The sequence below is a fragment of the Ruditapes philippinarum genome, unplaced genomic scaffold (assembly GCF_026571515.1).
Source record: "Ruditapes philippinarum isolate M1 unplaced genomic scaffold, ASM2657151v2 ctg51_1_1_1_1, whole genome shotgun sequence".
NCBI classification, from domain to species: domain Eukaryota; kingdom Metazoa; phylum Mollusca; class Bivalvia; order Venerida; family Veneridae; genus Ruditapes; species Ruditapes philippinarum.
This window is the reverse complement of record NW_026866950.1, coordinates 213,533-236,391: the sequence shown is the minus strand read 5'-3', so window position 1 is coordinate 236,391 and position 22,859 is coordinate 213,533. Positions and strand designations below refer to the sequence as shown.

Genomic DNA, 22,859 nt, shown 5'->3' with positions numbered 1-22,859 from the left:
CAAAAATTCCTTCCTTTACTGCATCTACACATTAATGTTGTTCATCCCTGGAAGTTTAAGCAAAATCTGCCATCCGGTTTAAGAGGAGTTGCGTTCACAAAATTTGTACAGAGTATATAGTGAAAAAATCAACAAAGGGCCATAATTCTGTTAAATTTGGTCGCAGCAAAAATTCCTTCCTTTACTACCATCTACACATTAAGGTTGTTCATCCCTGTAAGTTTAAGCAAAATCTGCCATCCGGTTTAAGAGGAGTTGCGTTCACAAAATTTCTACATAGTATATAGTGAAAAAATCAACAAAGGGCCATAATTCTGTTAAATTTGGTCGCAGCAAAAATTCCTTCCTTTACTGCCATCTACACATTAAGGTTGTTCATCCCTGAAAGTTTAAGCAAAATCTGCCATCCGGTTTACGAGGAGTTGCGTTCACAAGATTTCTACACAGTATATAGTGAAAAAATCAACAAAGGGCCATAATTCTGTTAAATTTGGTCGCAGCAAAAATTCCTTCCTTTACTACCATCTTCACATTAAGGTTGTTCATCCCTGAAAGTTTAAGCAAAATCTGCCATCTGGTTTAAGAGGAGTTGCGTTCACAAGATTTCGGGACGTACGGACAGACGTACGGACGGACGGACGGACAGACGGACGGACGGACACTCGGACGGACAAGTGCAACGCTATATGCTCCCACTCTGTGGGGGCATAAAAATCAACAAAGGGCCATAATTCTGTTAAATTTGGTTGCAGCAAAAATTCCTTCCTTTACTACCATCTACACATTAAGGTTGTTCATCCCTGTAAGTTTAAGCAAAATCTGCCATCCTGTTTAAGAGGAGTTGCGTTCACAAAATTTCTACATAGTATCTAGTGAAAAAATCAACAAAGGGCCATAATTCTGTTAAATTTGGTCGCAGCGAAAATTCCTTCCTTTACTACCATCTACACATTAAGGTTGTTCATCCCTGTAAGTTTAAGCAAAATCTGCCATACGGTTTAAGAGGAGTTGCGTTCACAAGATTTCGGGACGTACGGACGGACGGACTGACGGACTGACGGACGGACGGACGGACGGACAAGTGCAACGCTATATGCACCCACATTGTGGGGGCATAAAAATTCTAAACATCACTTTAGTATTTAATAATAAGACAAGAGGGCCATGATGGCCCTAGATCGCTCACCTGACCAATCAAACTCATCCAAACAATTACCTAGACAAGCATTCTGACCAAGTCTCATGACAGGTGAGTCAAAAATGTGACCACTACAGTGTTAACAAGGATTATCCATATTTGAGCAGTGTGACCTAGTTTTTTACCCAGGTGACACATATTCAAACTTGATCTAGAAATCATCAAAACAAACTTTCAGACCAATTTCCAGGATACTTGGATCAAAACAGTAGGAACTAGAGTGTTAACAAGATTTTTCTATTTTTAGCTCCGGTGACCTAGTTTCACATGCGCTTTCAAACTCATACACAAGCATCCTGACCAAGTTTGATGATAATTGAGTCAAAAATGTGACCACTAGAATGTTAACAAGGTTTTTCCATATTTGGGCGGTGTGACCTAGTTTTTCATCCAAGATGACCCATGTTCGAACTTGACTTAGAAATCATCAAAACAAACTTTCAGACCAATTTACAGAATATTTGGATCACAACAGTAGCCACTAGAGTGTTAACAAGATTTTTCTATTTTTAGCTCCTGTGACCTAGTTTTTCATCCGAGATGACCCATGTTCGATTTAATCCCAGCAATGACCTAGACAAGTTTCCTGACCAAGTTTGATGACAATTGAGTCAAAATTGTGACCACTAGAGTGTTAACAAGGTTTTTCTATTTTTAGCTCCTGTGACCTAGTTTTTCATCCGAGATGACCCATGTTCGAACTCATCCGAGCAAGTACCTAGACAAGCATCCTGATCAAGTTTGATGACACTTGTGTCAAAAATGTGACCGCTAGAGTGTTCACAAGGTTTTTCTATTTTTAGCTCCGGTGACCTAGTTTCACATACGATTTCGAACTCATCCGAGCAATTACCTACACAAGCATCCTGACCAAGTTTGATGATAATTGAGTCGAAAATGTGACCACTAGAATGTTAACAAGGTTTTTCCATATTTGGGCGGTGTGACCTAGTTTTTCATCCAAGATGACCCATTTTCGAACTTGACTTAGAAATCATCAAAACAAACTTTCAGACCAATTTACAGAATATTTGGATCACAACAGTAGCCACTAGAGTGTTTACAATATTTTTCTATTTTTAGCTCCTGTGACCTAGTTTTTCATCCGAGATGACCCATGTTCGATTTAATCCCAGCAATGACCTAGACAAGTTTCCTGACCAAGTTTGATGACAACTGAGTCAAAATTGTGACCACTAGAGTGTTAACAATGTTTTTCTATTTTTAGCTCCTGTGACCTAGTTTTTCATCCGAGATGACCCATGTTCGAACTCATCCGAGCAAGTACCTAGACAAGCATCCTGATCAAGTTTGATGACACTTGTGTCAAAAATGTGACCGCTAGAGTGTTAACAAGGTTTTTCTATTTTTAGCTCCGGTGACCTAGTTTTTCATCCGAGATGACCCATGTTCGAACTCATCTGACCTATCACCTAGACAAGCACCCTGACCAGGTTTGATGATGATTGATGCAAAAATGTAACCGCTAGAGTGTAAACAAGGTTTTTCTATTTTTAGCTCTTGTGACCTAGTTTCTCATCCAAGATGACCCATGTTCGAACTCATCCGAGCTATCAACTAGATAAGCATCCTGACCAAGTTTGATGATGATTGAGGCAAAAATGCGACCGCTAGAGTGTTAACAACAAAATGTGAACGGACGACGGACAATCATTGATCCTAAAAGCTCACCCTGAGCATGCTCAGGTGAGCTAAAAAGCCAAAGGAAAATTATTCCATCCCTGGCCAATGTTGTCGCACATCACTATAGTTGCTAGGATAACTTGCCTATCATGTCTGTACAGACACACTGGCATAATGTGAAGTCACGTAGAGGGAGATAAGGGTAAAAAAATCAGAACCTTTTAGCTATATTATATTATGGGCTTTAGTATTTGCATTATTACATGTAAATCCTTAAGGCTTTAATACATAAAAGTTTTAAACCTGGACCTGCCCTTAAAGCATAACACTTTTTGTAGGGAGTAATAAGAACTATGTGAGCAAAACTATAAAAAGAACATAACACAGAATTATAAACAAACTCTTAACAAATATCAAATAAAGTGTAACATTAATAATTTATGACTGCAAGCATTGGTTTCTTTAAGTATCTCTCTGTAGGGGGTATGTTATTTTCTATGTTAACTATGTGATATATTCAACAACATTCTTCATTCGTATTATCAAATGCAGTGTTTTTTTCTCAAAATAGCCAAATGTACCTTGGAGATATCAAAATCTACATATTTCCATTAACTGCTTATTCACATTTCTTTTTTTCCTTATAACATATTTGAATTTGAGCAGGCAATCACAAAGAAATCCACACTATCATTTTATCATACTATTGTGATACATAAAATGCTCTATTGAAACATTTGTTGTAATTTTGAAAGTTATCAGGCACTTTAACTTATACATGTTTGCCCTGTGTTTGCCCTGTTTTTTAACCAATCAAAAGATTTCATTGAATAAAAGCTGATAATCTCTGAACATGGATCCCCTCTGCACTCACGGTCACCAGTTTGTAGAAAATCCTTTATAAAGCCTTGCCTAACAAATCTTCAGTCTGAATGAAAATATAAATATGTATTGAATAGTGATTCCGTGTTTCTTAATTTAAAATGAAAATATTATATCATATTTAAATTTCAGTTAGGCTTAAGCTGGTGCTTTGAAGCATGAGTGGTAGATTGCTGTTACCACTTTGACCATATATGAACTTAATACTAAATCACTATAACTGAACTAATTTCCAGAAAGCAACATAAGCCAAACATGATTACTGTCATTGGCTAATATGTAGCTTTATGGAAACTACAACAGGACACCAAAATATAAAAAGCTTTTATGAAATAAATTTAAGCATTTCTGGGGCATAATGGGCCTTTAAACAAAAGAAAAACTATAGTAACTTATTAACAAAAGAAAAACTATAGTAACTTATTTTCTAATGAAAATCAAACTGTTACACTTTGTATGGACATGGAACTTATAGGTAGTCAATTTGTATCTTATTGTTTTAGAAATAGTACTTAATTACCAAATGATTCCTTAACATATTTGGTTACAAAATTTGTGCCAAAAATTGAATTTATCTGTTCATGGTATCAACAAATATAGATTTTTGATTTATATCTGTGGTTACAAACAGAAGATAATCTGTCAAAGTTTAATCTTTAATGTCATCAAACTGCAATGTATCTCAAGATATAGTAAGACAATACAAAAAACGTTAATGCCTAGTCATGGTCAACAGCAAAGAAAAAAGACGTAAAAATGGAGTTAATTATGTCTGTAAATGATTATGTATAAAATGACTGATAGATTGTTGATACAAAATGTTTTATTTGATTTTATCTAAAAATTCCAGGTTTGATAACGGTTAAAATATTTTACAAGAGCAAGATAATGAATTGGTCACTGTTAAATTTTTTCTTCCAAAATATGTGTAAGAAGAGATTATTGTTTAAAACATTTGAGTATGCATAAAATTCACCAGCATGTAAAATAACAGGGGTCATCCGGAAGGGCAATTCAGGGAAAAACTTTGCCGTGTATATTCCCATTTCGCTCTCCCGATTGATCAAAGAGAAGTCAACTTCGCCGAAAAAATCTTAATTCCCAAAGAGTAATTACTTGGCGATGTAAAGAGCTGAGATTGTATCCGCCCATATGCCGACTGCTAATTATCATTATCCAAACTGAGCGTCTCTTTATACTACGCTTATAACTGTATGCGAAGCAATAGACCGCCTACTCTAAACTGTAAATAATGAGAGCATCGGCCCGAGACGAGTATAATTGTGTGACAGTTTTGTGAGTTTAATACGGGATAAGGCGATAATTATACATTGTTTTTTCCAGATTATCTAAACATGTGCAATCTTCCCTAATTGATATACACAATGCACTTCGATGGTGGTGTTTAACCCAAGTAAAGGCGAGGTGCAATGGTATTTTTTCACTGACATTTGAAAACAGAGTTTAAAAGTTCAAGTTAGCCAAGAAAACTGGAAAAAAGTGACTTCTCTTATTAGGCAAAATAGAGAGGTATATTCACTAACAGAAATAAATAAATTTTAGCTTGTATCGATATTTGAAGTGTGTATCGCTATTGTATTGGTTGATGAATATCGATGATATATCGATATTGCTATATTCAATGACAGCCCTAATTAAAACATACTGTATTTAGAGACTGGTCTGACTCTTTAATACTAGTAACAAAGGCCTGTATTTAATTATTTATTTTCAGGTTAAACTGAAAATAAGAAGACTTTTGAAAATATCCGACTGACTGAAATAAATTAGAAAATAGAAAAACCTTAAATATTGTCCATCATGGCAAATTGGTGATGTTTCAACTTTCAGGCTTGGTTTGTCAATGGCTGTAAACAATGGCTGTTTACATGTAGAACATACATGCAGGACCATTTCTGTTTCCAGACAGTGTAAAAACCAGCCGCCCAGTATAAACTGCCACTCCAAATATATTTTGGCCACTTTTCTGAACTGTAATAAACGTTTGTTTTTTTCTCTCAAACTCATTAAAAACTTGCATTTTTATAAGATGATATTTATGAATAAATAACGATGATACAATCAGTGATTTGATAGACTGATAATGGGATGTAACCAGCACTGTACGGATTGTTTTGAACTTTAAACAATCTTTTATGAAACAGTGTTTGCTATGTTGTCATTACAATAGCTTGTGCATGTTGATACTTTTTGCAAAATGAGTGGGGTTCGGGGTCAATAATAAGTGTGTACAGGGAGAGGGGGGTATTTTGGGATGAAAGTGACTTCTATGGGGTGGGGGGTACGGATATTTTCTGGTGAATACAAAGGAATTATCCCAAAATTGTTATTTTTTGCGCCTTTTTTCGCCTACTGAGAGGCCAGCCCTTTTACCAAAAATTGAAAAAAAAAACCTTATAATATGTCATCAGTTTATTTACACATACTACTATAAGATTTGCTTAATACATCATGCAATCATGCTTGTTTGTTTGTTTGTTTAATTGGGTTCTGCATCACACAAACACATTATAGGTCATATGGCGACATTCCAGCATTACTGGTGGTGGAGGAAGACCTCAGGTGCCATTCCATGCTTTATTTCAGACACAAACGGGCACCTGAGTAGAACCATCGACATTCCGTAAGCTAGCTGGTTGATAGCTTTCTCTCAGGATTCGAACCCACAGCGGTGAGGGGCAAGAGGTTTTGAAGTCAACGAACTTAACCACTCGGTCACGGACGCCCCATGCATTCATGCCTAATCTATATTTATTGTTAGCGTTTATAAACGGACAATACTCAAGTATAATTGTAAATGTTCATAAGTGAAATAAAGAGAAGGTTATCATAAACTTATGTTTGTATTCTTCTTATTCTTAGAATTTTTAGATTGACCTGTTTACATTTGTTAATAACAAACATGACTATGCTACATGTCTGAAGCGAAACTTTGAGTTAAATTGTGTGGCTGGAATTTGTTGGAGAATTCTTTCATTGAATGAGGAAAGCAAATACCAACACAATATAACCTGATAACCTGCACATACGATCCTAGACCTAGATGCTATGTGAAGTGCAAAAGTTTTGATGATAAGCAAAAAATTAAAGAGAAAAAGAAGTGGGAGATTCTAGTAAATGTTACAAAAAACTTAATAATTAAGGTCATATTCATAATCAACACGCCGACTGTCAACTAAATTATTTTCTTCACATTATCCGATTTTATGGTTTGTCCGAACTACGTATTCTTTAACAAGTATTTTCTTCGAATTCACGCTTATAAAACAAAATTTATAGTGCAACGGCCGGAAATTTCTATGAAATATAAAATCATAGATAATAAAGTAATTGTATAGACATTGCTTAGTAAATAAACACCTAAATAAAAAACCAACCTTTTTAAATCTTCATTTTGGCGTCTCCAGTCGTCAATAACAGTAGCAGCTTCCGGTCATAAAATATTTGGATAAATTTTTCAAACGAAATTATTTATCGGAAAAAAAACGTATGCCAGAATTTCTTTTTAATGCCACATGATACTTCATACATTACTTGATATATTCATTACTGCTGGTTTTTACTTTTGGATAAACATTTACAACAGAATAAAATGTACTGTGTTAAAAATATTTACGTTAATTACCACATTTCTAATAGGTCACACTTTATTTCATTGTTTCGGAAAGACTTAGCTTTATCATTAACCTGTATTTTGAATTTTCTAAAAAATATTGTTACGTGTACCAACATGTCGAAACCAATTATTCATAATAAAATCAATCATGCATGACAAAAGTTAATCATATTCACATGCCGCACGAAAAAATGATGTCCAATCAAAATCAATATATGTTGAAGGATAATGTTCAGCGGCGCTGTGAAACACTCTAAATTAAATAAACTATGGTAGTATAATCTATAATTCTGCTTCTGATGCGGAAAAAATAGCTCTTAGTACAAAATAAAGCAGGGAAAAAAGTAACAGCTGCATTTCCTTCTATAAACACTGAAAAACTACATGTGGAGACTAACACACTTTTAAAACTTGATTTACAAAGAGAAAACGCGCACTATAATATTGGACTCGCACAATCAATGGGAAAAACTGCCAATCAATGATAAAATAGGAAAAAGTCAGTATTTCATATAAAAAAGGCTAAATAAAAAACAATGCAAAATGCCATGTGCACAAAAAATAACACACGTGTATAGCCAAACCTTGCTATGAAATTAGTGATTAAAATATCTCTATATCATCGATTTAACATTAACAAGTGAAATCAGTAAAAGTAATATAAATACAGAAAGTCTAGTCACAGCTAACTTACATATAAGTAAAAATTATACAGACGATTAACACGTTTATACTGATGGATAGAATATGACAAAAAAAAATGGGATAATGATTCAAGAAACTAAAATAAAAAGTCACAAATACGCTTCTATTTAAACATGTGAAATGACAGCTATTAATCAAGCAATAGAAATAATAAGTAGGGAAAAAAGATAAAACATCAATATTTACAGATAGTTTCAGTGTTTTGAAATCAATCAAAGCCAGATTCTCTAAAAATCAACAAACTATGTGAAATAATATACTAAGAAATAGTTCTGCATTACTAATTGAAAACATTATGTTAACGCTAGTATGGGGACCCAGGCATATGGATCTTGTCGGGAATGAACAAGCCGATAAATGCGCAAAAAGTGCAAGCAGTGATGGCAAGCACTTAGTATAAAAGAAGCATATTAATAATATCTGTCATATTTTGCGGTTCGGATCGAAATATCCGTCCCGAGGTGACCCGCCCATTGGGCGGTAACGAGGCTTGCCGAGTTACCGCCCATGGGCGGGTGACCGAGGGACGGATATTCCGATTCAAACCGCAAACATATGTCAGATATTTTTTCTTGCATATTCTACCATATTCCATTATATTTTAAATTCTTTATCTTTATTTTCAATGAAAATTTATATCATTACAACCGTAACTACTTTCATTCAACAGCGTATGAATTACAAAATCATTCATAACGGTAAAATGACGTCATCTTTATCGTGCCATTGTACAGCACGCGACTCGTCTGGAACCCCCCATGCCGGATGAAATTTCCGGCATGGGTAAAACTAACGGAAACGCCAGTCTGATATGCAAGAAACATGTAGTAACTGTATGATTAATAATAAAGTGGTAGAAAAAAGAAATAGATTGTGGAACGAACACTGTGAAATAAGTAATATAGCAATAAACAAGATACCACACAGAAAACTAGTTTCATATTACCATAATTGAAAATTAGATGAAATATATAGTCAAAACTTAAAGGTCATTCATTTTCCGCCGATAAAAATTGTTCCACATGTAATGAACCAGAACCGTTTGAACACGTGTTCTTCAATTGCGCGTGTCATTCCGTGCAACGCAAAGAATTGGAATCATGCATACTAAAACTTAGAATAGTATCAACAAATAAAAAGATACTCTTGGATCAGCCGTTTGAAATAGCTGGCCAAATTCGCACTGCGATATTCAAATTCATAAAAAGATATACAATTTACAAATAAAATTTAATTTACTATGGATATAATTACCTAAAGTATTACATTAAAGATCGCTACTTTATAAAATGGGATTGAAATGCCGAGGAATTGTCTATGAGTGTGAAACTAAGCAGGGCAAGCTTTAGTATACAACAGCCCCTCAAGTATAGACATAGATTTGGACAGGCACGCTAAGTTGGAACAACAGTGATTTAGCTATTGCTGCTCAGAACATATTAATTTATGATCTGAGGGTAGGGGCTGAATTGCTCCATACAGGTATGTCACAAAAAATGTATTTGTAAAGACAGACAGTGTTCCGATATGTAGATATGATGTTAATTGTATATAAAACTGTAAATTTAATCTACTATGTAAAACATTAAAATTTACAAAAATAAAATAGTTAAATACACGCCTAGAATCTTCTTGTTGAGAGGTCCAAGGGAACTTGGCTGGTAGTATTTAACAACAGTCAAGATGAAAATAATTATACCCCACTAGTGATATTACGCTTAATTCAACGACCGAGAGCTCAAACGATACTAACGATACAATGATAATAAATTATATCAAATACTTGCCCGGTAGACACCCTAAAAGGGCTGCGGCGCTTGGCGCACAGACTACTTACATCAAAACAAACGAGAAAACTTTACATATAAAAACGAGTATGAATTACGATGACCAGGCTACAGTACAGCCCATACTCTTAATCAAGGAAGAACACGCGCGCACATCTCAATTTAGGCAATTGATGCATTTGACACTAGTAATTAGTGTTGTTGATTTCATTGACAGCAAAACGGTACATATGATAGATAAATTATGCGATACAAGCATTACTTAAATCACGGACTTAAGCCACGTGCTTTAATGGAGACATTTTATTATTAATACATGTACATTTTAGGTGGACCATCAACACTTTTCCCATGTCATCTTTTCAAGCAAATACCAAATGTATAGATTCCACATAAATATATGTTGTATGTTCATTTAACCACATTACTAATACCAACAAAATCTTTTTCATGAAACAAAGACTGGGTAATATAGTCTCGAGTAATAAGGACAAAAAAGATGACATAAATAAATATATTTTGCATATAGACAAGTTGACTGATGACATCACAAGGAGCAGCAGCATTTTTCAATTCTAATTACTTTTTTTTTATTGCGGATCGATTTTTTCGGCCACAGGCCGTCTGATTTCACCTTGACTTCCTCTAAAATTAACAGTAAAGAAATGAATATAGTTTCTAGGCAGAATTTTCATTGGTCATTTTAACACACTAATAGCCTGTTCGATTGATACTATAGAAGACCTTACGTTATAGGTAGAGGTCTGTTCGATTGCGCGATGGCAAGAAGTGTTGGAAAAAGATATAAGTCAGAATAAATATAAAAACACAATAATGATATTTTCTAGATGTTTCTAACAGCTTTTCAATAAATATATGAAATTAAATATGACAGATCGCCTTTTTGATACTTTTGCGTTCGATTGGGTTTCTTTTCCAAGCTGTTCCAGTCTTTATATTATCTCCTCGAACCGGACATAAGACGATTGAAACGAACTTTTGACTTATTTACAGTTGCAAAATTCTCTGTGGAATAAGTGTACAATATCTATTAAATCTTTGTTGTATTATAAATTCCTATTCAAATCAAATTCCATTTTGATTAAAATCAAATAATGTAAGTAATACTGGTTTGGGAGATAAACTCGGCCGAAAATCAGTGTTTTGGGGGCATATTTCATTTATTTGATTACGTATTCTGATGAATCTTGCACTATAATAAACTTAAGCTCTTCGATTTTCCGGTATCACCGTTAAAGTTATATTTAGAAACATTATGGGTTATTTTGAGAGGCCCTGGAAGAGGTACGTAAAAAGGATATTTTAAACGCGTGCGAGTAGATAATTCCGGCTCTTTGTTTTTCTTCTTAAATGAGTAAGTTAAAACGTAAAACAACATGTTTAGACATTTTATTATTTCTAAATAAAAAATATTTGTTACCAAAGTTGAGAGCATTACGTTGGTATAATGAATATCTATGATAACACGATATTTATATGCAATTAACATACTATGTAACATATAAATCATTTTTACGTAAAAACACATGCATTATCATTTAATAACGAAATATGTTATTAAAGAATTAGTGATTCAAATTTATTTTTGCTTATCTCAACAGAGTGAAGAAGAAATTAATTTAGTGGTATTCAACCTACACATTAACATATAAAAGGAGCATTTAACATCAGTCTTTCAATCTATTCCACTTAAAGAATACAATTGTGTAATCAGCCTTTTTCTGAGTGAGCAAGACAAAAGCGAGTCTGATCTCATCTACAAAATGTATACGTAAACGTCGTCTGCTTTACCGGTAGTCGGTCAATATGTAAAAGTACCCCTGTGCGGGCCTCGAAATGAGCATCTGCTGCACATGCGCAACAATGGGATTCCTGTACTTTTTATAGGCATGTTTTGTAAACAAACAGGTAAAAGTCTGTGTTATTTTTTAAATATCTTACCAAACTTGACAAAATTTCCAGATATTGTCGAATTCCAGCGATAGGATGAGATGGTGAGCTTGATTTGATTAAAAATTCCGATAACTCGATTTAATAATAAAAAGCCGAGTTTATCAACCAGCCGAAATTATCTCCCCAACCAGTATTGTTTAAATCTAAGATGACAATTAATTAATGGGGGAAGACATTGCGGGTAAAAATGAACTGGAGGACGAATAAAATGTTCTGTTTGCGGTTAGCATAGTTAGTTATAGCTTATCCTATGCAAGTTAACAAGTTTGACTTTGGCCGAGTATCTTTTTAAAGATACATCTTGTTAAAATTCTTATAGTATTAGAAAGTTCGTTGAATAACGGATTCATATTACAAGTGATTAATATCCGTTGTTAAATTAATATTTTGGAGAATATAAGGGAGTTTCATTTTTTTACTTTTAAAACGCCTACTTTTTTCATTTGTATTTTCAACAGTTTCCCAGAATTAAGTTAAAACCTTTACCCAGAATAAAGTGAAAAAAATATATTTTCTTAATAATTTTGCATGGACATTTCGTACTTTAAACCATATAGAATCTATATTGTTTTAGAGCAGACGATGGCTCAAATTAAAAATATAATTTTCGTTCAAAATTGATAGTTAATTTAGATTTTCACGCACCGGCCGACCTAATTTGGAAAGTACGAAAACGAGGCTTGTAAACATTCGCGGGAACAAGGGAATTTCCATCTACACACATTTTGCAAAAATATTGCCAGTTTGACATGATATGAAAACAATATTTTGTAAAATAATGTTTAAACGAGATATAAAGTATCAATTGTATGTGTTGACATCTAGAAATTTTGACGTGAATTTTCTGAAACTGATAGTTTCAACAATTTGACAGTTGTCACTTCAAAATGGCTGATGGAGAGGGTAGACCTCCAAATCTTCATTTAGCAGATGGGAAATCCTACAATGAAGTGGAAGCTTTACATAATTATCAAGGACCACATGACTGGAGGAAACGCTTAAGACCTGTAACATCTCCTATTAAAAGCAAATCAATAGACTGCTTAGACTCTGTGGGGTTAGAATATTTAAAGTTTGATTCTAATTTTCTACTTCTTAGTCTTCTGATGCATGGCACTATGTGTTATCAACAAGTTAATTGAGGATTGTCATATGTAACTCCAGAACACCCCCACTAGAAATTATTGGGTCCTAGGTTTGGAGCTCAGTTGAAGCTCCTGCCCTAGTCCTATAAATATGGAAGTGGCTAGCCGTACGGGCCCGTACGGATAGCCACTTCCTATAAATGTAACGTTGCTTTGAGATATTTTTGCTTCTGGGCAAAGCAGGCTTCATTGATATAAACTATAATAAGCCTGTAACTTCTGATATATTAATCTTCTCCTGCCCCCACCCCCACCCAACACAGCCTGATTTGTGCTGCCTGCTATAGGCAACATATAGGGATCTCTCTGTCTGTACCAGCAAGCATCACGATACTTAAGGGTATGTGGTTATAGGAACTATAGGTAACTGTATTTTTCTTTTGATCATCAAATTGATGTCAGTCACTCGATGTCAGTCATTCATTCTGTAAGCTTTTATGTTACAAGAGAAGAAGTCCAGACAAAACTTAAAAAAATAATTGAAGGGCCATAACTCAAATGAATTTAATCCTGATTATTCCTGGAAGTTTGGATGACATTGCACCAGTAGTGTTACACTAAGTTACAGGAGAAGTCCAGATAAGTTTTGTGACTGAGGGACAGATATAACTCGGTCAAAGATCCTTTAACCAGAAAACCCATGTATGAGCAAGTACTTGTGATTCTGATTAATCTTGTAAAGTTTCATACAGAATACATAAGTAGTAAAAGATAAGTTATTAGTGCATGCATTTAGGCTGTTTGCAGACATAGTTATGATAATGTGCCATTATACAGTTTGGTCAAGCAGGCGTATTCAGTCAGGGTAAAGGCAGATTTAAGCTTCTTTGTGATTAGTCTAAGCCCCTTAGTAAATGTAGATTTGATCAACTAGTAAATAAAAGGAAAACCTAAACTGAATATGATGATATATATATATGTATAAATAAAACTAGTGCCTTAAATCCTACATGCCATAACGTCCCGGACATCCGGGATTGTCCCGGAAATCAGGGTAGGAAATCCTAGAGGTTTCCCAAAGATAATTTATGTGTGGGTAAAAATAAAAATTAAACCACTTTGCAGCCAGAAATTTTACATTTTTGTGTGATCTTATTGTCAAATTATTATCTGTTTTAGAACACTAATGCTAACTATCAACATACACAGTAAATGGTAACACTAAATTAATAATCCTTTGATTGCAGACAATTATTTAGTGCTAGAGCACAGTGAAAACTATTGCTAAATATGTCTGCAGGATTTGGCGAATGTTTAAGCTGCTTTTAGCAAACGACTTAGCCAATTGTCCATACTTGACATAGCTTAATTCTATTCTGTCACTGATCGAAATTTACAAAGCCTAGAAAAAAAGATAGAAAAACTGTTAATAATTATTGACACTTTGTCTTGTTTATGATGTCATCAAATTTGCAAGTTGTGAATATAGGTTGTATCATGTATGTCATGTTAATTTTAGAAACAATTAATTTATTTAATTTTATTTAAAATAAATACACTGAATTTTAGGTATGGCAAAGAGGAGAAGTCATATAAATCACGCCCATTGCCACCATGGAAACAGGATCTTATAGAAAGAAACAGAAAAGTTGCAAGGGTATGTATTTTTTCGAATGTAAAAATATAAACAACATCCTAGAAGTTGTGTCAGTATTTTGAAAAACATAAAAAATCCTTAAGTTGGTTTCAGAAACCAAAACCTAGTCAGAATCTCCGCTGCAAGTACTGGATGATCATCTTGGATCAAATACTGGCTGGTATTGTCAGCTAAAAAGATCAATAATAGACCTTTTGTTTTTCATAGGTTAAAAACAGGGTTATCTTTATAGTTAAATAAACATGAGTTAAATGTCTCCAAGGCACTAATTGTCAGTATTGATTTTTTCCCTTTTGCGGAATTGATATTACATGTATCATTTATCCCAAATACCTTGGATTCTGTCCCTACTGTAATAAGAAGTCAATTAATAAGTCCATTAAGATTATATGAAAGAATTGGATTTCTTATGCAAAATTGAATTTCAGTTTGTATGAAGATCAATTTTAGGCAACTGATGTGGACTTGGTGGCCAAGAAAAAAAATGTAACAATAAATCTCACTTACAAAACGTTAATTAACACTAGACATCACAGCTTCCATGATGTGTGAGAATGCTTCCGTTTTGTGGAATAAACAGACAATTTCATGTACATTTAGTATAGATGGATCAGCCTGGCTTTTTGCAAAAATAAAAACCTAAAAACATTTGGTTTCGTCTCAACTCACTTAAATATTGAATCCATTGAGTTTTTACTTTGAAATTAGACTACTTACAACGTCAATGTATAATAGTGACTGGTCCCTTCACTTTTTGGCAAGAATACATAATTCTATAGAAGTTGAGCAAAAATTATGCCTCTTTCTATCTAACATTTAGGTTTAATTCCCATAGCACTTGACCGCTTTCTCTACATTATGTGAAGGATTTCTTTGAAATCTGGAAGACTTATTTCTTAAACTTCTAATGATTATGTCCTGAGTTATTAATTTTTATTAGCAGAAATAGGAATATAAAGTGGAAAATGCACGGATTCTCATTGAAAGTTACTGTTAATTACATTATTGCTTTGTAACACAGTCCGTTGGAATTAATATTCAAAATTTCAAATCACATCAACTCTAGAGAATCAATGATATTGAGTTATCCTGATATACAATGATGACCTGTGGATATAGTAACCAGGGCGTTTTTACCTTCTATAATGGGGGCCTATATATAAATGGCCCCTTCACAATCCAAAATTTCACTTATTTTCACAAAACAGAGGGAAAATATTCACTATTCCTTGCAAATTTCGCAGGAGTGAGCTGGTCAAGATGATATTAAACTCTTGACTGTCAGGCTACATATACATGGTTTTCAGATGATTAATTGCTAACAAGGCAAAAGATAGAAATAATTATGGGTATATAAATTGTAACATCATAAAATACAGGTTTGATATCAATTTGGCCTCATAGCTTTCCTGGCAAAGGAATACCTCAGGTGTTCCTCTTCATGTTATTTCAGGCACAAACAAGCACCTGAGTAGAACCACCGACTTTCCCTAATCTAGCTGGATAGCTTTCTCACATGTACTTTTATACCAACTAGAACAAAACTGCCTTCAGTGGTGATAATTGAAAACCTGGTTTGTGGCATTATGGCATTTCTTGTTATTATTGAAGTCCGAATATATGACAGCTTTCTTGCTCTATTTCTAGAACATCATAACATGCTCATATTGAGGCTTGAAGTAAAGTCTAGTTTAGACTGGTTTGTGAGTATAGCCATCCCTTCTTTGGTAAAAGCTAGACTCTGATTCCATTATAAACAAAGCAATCGGTAAAGATAGATTCTTGTAAAAACAATAAAAATTGGAATGGAAACTATTATATCCCATGATGATGAACCTGTAGACAATTTGGTAAGACTTTTACAATGATAATGTTTTCACTTTTTTTTAATTGCCTGATGATATTTAATAATAAGACTTTTTGTGTTGTATTTTCGTCTTTTGTACAAATGATTAAAAAGTATTAGTAAACAGTGAAACTTATACTTTCCCCTTGGTGACCTTTGTTGACAAGTTTGTATGTCAGATGGATTGATACCATGATTTCTAGCTTAGGTTTGAATATGGGTCATCAGGGGTCAAAAACTAGGTGACACAGCCTTTCTGTGCCAGCAAGAAAAGTTAAAATGTAATACATGTAGGGTTGCAAGAAATGTACAGTGATCCCAAGTGGTGAGACGTACATGTAGTTGTAGACGTTATGGCAAGACATGCTTGAATGATTTCATGTATTTTCTGTGAAGATTATCAGATGGCCTTTTTATTTGGTTGTTTGGTTAACTTTACCATATAATATTTTTCAGCTTGTTAGACGAGAGAGTTCAGGAAGATCAAAGAGGAATGCAGTAAGTTCTTTTTTATATCTTTGCCTCTACCCCTCACTACTATAGAAAGAATGGTTGTGTCTTATTTACAGCCTTCAGATAGAGCGAGTGCAAACCTTTGGAGAGGCCACATTTGTGTTAGCAATCATTAAGTCAATAAGATGATAATGGATGAATATTAACAAATTCTACTTGTTAACTATTGTCCAGGGGTGGTAAAATCATTTGTCCATATTGCCTAGGTTGTCCCACAGCCTGTACACATAAGTGATTTTTATCAAGAATTTACTTTATAAATATCATATCGGCAAGTAAAAAATCAAACCGTGATTTATTCTCAAAAATGGTAATGGCTAATCACTTCTGGTTCCAGCCGGTTGAGAGCTTATAATACAGCAGGGTAGCATTTACGGAACAGTAACAGACATAGATATTTGCTTTATAATGATTTTGATGAATTGGACAATATTTATGGCATACATGCAATAAGACTGATGTATTTGTTTCAGGTTGTTCGCCGAGAAAGCTCAGGGAGGTCCAAAAAACAACTGGGAAGTGAGGTATGTTTTTATGAAATTTTTTCTTGTGACCCTAGAAATATTTGTTCTTCATCCTTAGTTCTAAATTCATAACCTTTTTCGATGATCAAGTGGGAGACTTTCCTTCAAAAAGAGGGAGATTTTAGAATTTGCAATAATAAAAGAAAAAAGTTTTGACACCAAAAAGAGGGAGATATCTTTAATTTTTGAAAATACCCCTTATCTTAAGAGAAATCTATAAATATGTCTGCAGAAAGTTGGAATCTGAGAGTTCACATGTATGTACTAAAGTGCCTGTTTGTGCCTGAAATAATGCACAGAGGGGCAACTGAGGTCTTCTTCTACTCGTAAAGCTGAAAGGTTACCATATAACCTCTACTGTGTTGGTGCGATGTTAAACCCAACCAAAAAGTAAAAATAACTAAGACAAAAAAATAACCCTTAACCCACTAAATTTGTGTAATGGATTTGCCCTGCTTTGAATTTGGAACAGTCCAAAGGTTTTATCAGTCTCAAAATAGTAAAAAAGCTACCAACAGTTAGTATAGAGCTTGTTCAGGCAATATGAATATGCAGACTGGCCTGGCTCCATAGTTGTGGCAAAGGCTAATATTACACATTCGGCTCCAGAAGGGTAGAGACTGCATCTTGTCAATTTTTTATACGCCCGTTTGAAAAACGGGACGTATTATGGGAACGCCCCTGGCGGGCGGGCGGCGTCCAATTTTGTCCGGAGCATATCTCCTACATGTATGGAGGGATTTTAATGAAACTTCATATAAATGTTCACCACTATGAGGAGCAGTGTCGCGCACATGAACCAGGTCTCTAGGTCAAAGGTCAAGGTCACACTTAGAGCTCATTGAAAAATGCTTGTCCGGAGCAAAACTTCCACATGTATAGAGGGATTTCAATATTACTTGGCACAAATGTTCACCATTGTGAGGCGGAGTGTCGCGTGCAAGATTCAGGTCCTTGCGGCCAAGGTCAAGGTCACACATAGAGGTCAAAGTTCAGATAAAAATATGAAGATGTGTATATGGACCATTTAGTCATCATTTATTGAGGGATTGTAACACAAATGGTCATTATCAAGACTATGGCTGTGATATACATATAATTTAGGTCAATATATACAAGGTCAAGGTCACTAAAGATGATGAAATATCCAGATTTTGTAAATAGAATTTAATCAAAGGGAGACAACAAAGTTATTACTTTGTTCATAAATGACTTACACAATTACTCCCCTTTCACTTTCAATTCTAAAAATAGAATTTAATCAAAGGGCATGAAATAATCCTCTTTCTTGGACTTGAGTATGTTCTAATGAATGTATCATTTATTTACACATGTTTCATTCATTGGTCAAGATTCTTAACTGTGATAACTATGGTGTTCTGTAGACTTGGTATTTGTTCATAAAGATCATACAGTAATTACCTTATCAAATGTAAATACTTTCTCATAGAAATTTAATTATATTTTAATTTTCAAGTAAATATCAGTTCAGCTCATTCAAAGATTAAGAATTGTAATGAAATGTATTTCCCTAGAATAAAATCTTAAATCAGAATTTTTTAGTTATTAAATTACAATTACATGTACTTTTTATACGCCCGTTTAAAAAAAGATAAAAATGTGAAGATGTGTATAGGGACGATTTAATCATCATTTATTGAGGGATTGTAACACAAATGGTCATTATAATGACTACGGCTGTGACACATGTACTTTAGGTCAATATATGCAAGGTCAAGGTCACTAAAGATGGTGAAATATCCAGATTTTGTCTGGAGCATATCTCCTACATGTATGGAAGAATTTTTATAATACTTTATGGAAATGTTCACCACCATGATATGTATTGCTCCATGCATGATCCAGGTCTCCAGGTCAAAGGTCAAGGTCACACTTAGAGCTCATTGAAAAACGCTTGTCCGGAGCAAAACTTCTACATTCATAGGGGGTTTTCAATATAACTTGGCACAAATGTTCACCATTGTGAGGCTGAGTGTCGCATGCAAAATTCAGATCCCTGCGACCAAAGTCAAGGTTACACATAGAGGTCAAAGTTCAGATAAAAATTTGAAGATGGTTATAGGGACCATTTAGTCATCATTTATTGATGGATTGTAGCACAAATGGTAACTATCATGACTACAGGTGTTACACATTTAATTTAGGTTAATATTTGCAAGGTCAAGGTCACTGGAGATGATTAAATATCCAGATGTTGTCCGGTGCATATTTTCTACATGCATGGAGGAATTTTAATGTTACTTTTATAGAATTGTTCACCACCATGAGACGTAGTGCCCTGCACATAAACCAAGTCTCTAGGTCAAAGGTGAAGGTCACAGTTAGAGCTCATAGAAAAACACTTACAAGTCTGGAGCAAAACTTCTACATGCATAGAGGGATTTCAATATAATTTGGCACAAATGTTCATCATTGTGAGGCTGAGTGCCGTGCATAAAATTCAGGTCCCTGCGACCAAGGTCAAGGTCACACATTCTGTGCATATCTTCCCTATTGATTTGTTTTAAGGTTCATTTAACAACACAGTGCCAAGAATAAAAACTTGCTTGCTAGATAACACTTATCCATAATGCCCCCATCTCCATCTAAAGCTTTTTCGTAAACGGGCGTATTTTGTGACTATGGCACCCTTGTTTCTTCATATTAATGTAAGTGCAATAAAAGAATTAAGATTTTCTAAGTTTTATCTAAGGACTGTCACTTGCGGAGGTATTGAATATTAGTGGCTAGCTGGGAGATGGATTTCCTGTGAGATATGACCAAAACAGTGTTCAAATTGTCATAAAAAAAAACAAAAACAAACATTTAAATTTGAAAAAATAATCAATTTACCTTGGAAATTGTGGAAAGTTATAATCAATTATCACCCATCAAAACTACCAAAATCCAGTTAACCCTTTAATTTGAGAACATGTATTTTTATGCCCCCACAATGTGGGAGCATATAGCGTTGCACTTGTCCGTCCGTCCGTCAGTCCGTCCGTACGTCCCGAAATCTTGTGAACGCAACTCCTCTTAAACCGGATGGCAGATTTTGCTTAAACTTACAGGGATGAACAACCTTAATGTGTAGATGGTAGTAAAGGAAGGAATTTTTGCTGCGACCAAATTTAACAGAATTATGGCCCTTTGTTGATTTTTTCACTAGATACTATATAGAAATTTTTGTGAACTCAACTCCTCTTAAACCGGATGGCAGATTTTGCTTAAACTTACAGGGATGAACAACCTTAATGTGTAGATGGTAGTAAAGGAAAGAATTTTCGCTGTGACTAAATTTTACAGAATTATGGCCCTTTGTTGATTTTTTTCACTATATACTATGTAGAAATTTTGTGAATGCAACTCCTCTTAAACCGGATGGCAGATTTTGCTTAAACTTCCAGGGATGAACAACCTTAATGTGTAGATGGCAGTAAAGGAAGGAATTTTTGCTGTGACCAAATTTAACAGAATTATGGCCCTTTGTTGATTTTTTCACTCTATACTATGTAGAAATTTTGTGAACGCAACTCCTCTTAAACCGGATGGCAGATTTTGCTTAAACTTACAGGGATGAACAACCTTAATGTGTAGATGCTAGTAAAGGAAGGAATTTTTGCTGCGACCACATTTAACAGAATTATGGCCCTTTGTTGATTTTTTCACTCTATACTATGTAGAAATTTTGTGAACGCAACTCCTCTTAAACCGGATGGCAGATTTTGCTTAAACTTACAGGGATGAACAACCTTAAGGTGTAGATGGCAGTAAAGGAAGGAATTTTTGCTGCGACCAAATTTAACAGAATTCTGGCCCTTTGTTGATTTTTTCACTTTATACAATGTAGAAATTTTGTGAACGCAACTCCTCTTAAACCGGATGGTAGATTTTGCTTAAACTTCCAGGGATTAACAACCTTAATGTGTAGATCGTAGTAAAGGAAGGATTTTTTGCTGCGACCAAATTTAACAGAATTATGGCCCTTTGTTGATTTTTAGTTTTCAACTTGTGGCACATGTAGTCCAAAAAATATTTGACCTAGAGTCATAAGATGGACAGAACAGTGGCGTGTGGGGGCATCAGTGTCCTATGGACACATTTCTAGTTAGATTTCCGGTACTCACCACTTACATAAAAGTGCTCTTGTTTACAGTAAAAAATAACAGGAGGTAAAAACAGAAAAACATTAAAATAATTAAATTTAATTATTCTGGTGAGTCATGCAATACCATCATGGTACTTTTGTTATGGTAAATAATCTTTCTTTTCCTCTAGATACATGTTAGTTCCAGACATGCTTTTTCAAACAAATGCAAAAAAATAGGTATGTTTTTGGTCTCCCTATATACCTCATTATTAACTGCTAGTTCTAGATTTTATTATACCCCAGCACAACGAAGTTGTAAGGGGGCTATACTGGAATCAGCTTGTCCGTTCGGCTGTCCGGCAGTCTGTCGGTTTTTCCTTGTCTGCCCAATAACTAAAGATTCCTTTGACACACAGTCTTAATATTTGATATTTAGATTGGTCATGATTAGTAGATGATCCCTATTGATTTTGAGGTCACAGGGTCAAAGGTCAAGGTCAGTGGGGCCTTGTCTGAAAAAAGCTTGTCTGCCCAATAACTTAAGATTTCTTTGACCCATACTCTTCATATTAGGCATGGAGGATAGTCATCATTAGTAGATGACCCCTATTGATTTTTAGGTCACTGGGTTCGAGACCAGATACAGATATTTTTGGCGTTTTCTCCTTCTGCAACACTTGCAGTGGGGGTATTTAAATGAGAAAGTACGGTATATCGTAGTAAATGTTAGATATGGTATAATAATTATCTTGGTCAAATTGTCATTATCTTAGAAAAATGTCATTTTCATTATCACTGAAACTGATACCTGTAACAGTTTATTGATATTGTTAAATGTAAGTAATAAAGAGAGGGATATTGACACCAGCTTATATGTTCATAGTGTGTAGAATAGGATATCTATTATGAAAAGATATCAATTATATTTTGTAAAGTATATTTATCATATTTCATGTTTATTATGAGAATGGCTACATGCATTTTATTTTGATTTTGAAGTCATTGATACAAGTTTATTCGTTCTGTTTGAAATTACAACACTAAGTAAATAGTTATGTTTATGGGTCTCCTTGTATGAGTTATTAAAAGGATGTGATGCACAGACACATGGGTACCTGAGATCTTCCTCCAATCATTTTAAAGTCATGACCTTGAGATTGAAGTACTGAAAATAAAATGATACAAAGGCTGTATGTTAAAAATAGTAAATATTATTTCACACCATAGAAAATATCACCAATGAAACTTCAGCGTTTGAACCACATGATGTTCCAGTAGAAATCATTATTTACCTTTAATCATATCAATTATTACAAG

At 34.4% G+C, this 22,859-nt stretch overlaps 2 protein-coding genes across 4 annotated transcripts in view; one reads left to right on the top strand and one right to left on the bottom strand.

The window, feature by feature from the left end:
* LOC132734295 (uncharacterized) overlaps positions 1–7,183 on the bottom strand; it is a 39,799-nt gene extending 32,616 nt beyond the window's left edge. For all 3 annotated transcript variants that reach the window (XM_060721002.1, XM_060721000.1, XM_060721004.1), the window contains exon 1: positions 7,123–7,183. The gene's annotated coding sequence lies outside the window, so the exon portion shown is untranslated. The remainder of the gene's footprint in view (positions 1–7,122) is intronic.
* A 5,324-nt stretch (positions 7,184–12,507) lies between these two features.
* Positions 12,508–22,859, top strand: part of LOC132734304 (mitogen-activated protein kinase kinase kinase 1-like) — a 28,307-nt gene continuing 17,955 nt past the window's right edge. The window contains exons 1-4 of the mRNA XM_060721017.1: positions 12,508–12,884; positions 14,482–14,569; positions 16,872–16,913; positions 17,402–17,452. Of these exons, the coding sequence (XP_060577000.1) occupies positions 12,715–12,884; positions 14,482–14,569; positions 16,872–16,913; positions 17,402–17,452 (351 nt within the window). The 5' untranslated portion in view covers positions 12,508–12,714. The remainder of the gene's footprint in view (positions 12,885–14,481; positions 14,570–16,871; positions 16,914–17,401; positions 17,453–22,859) is intronic.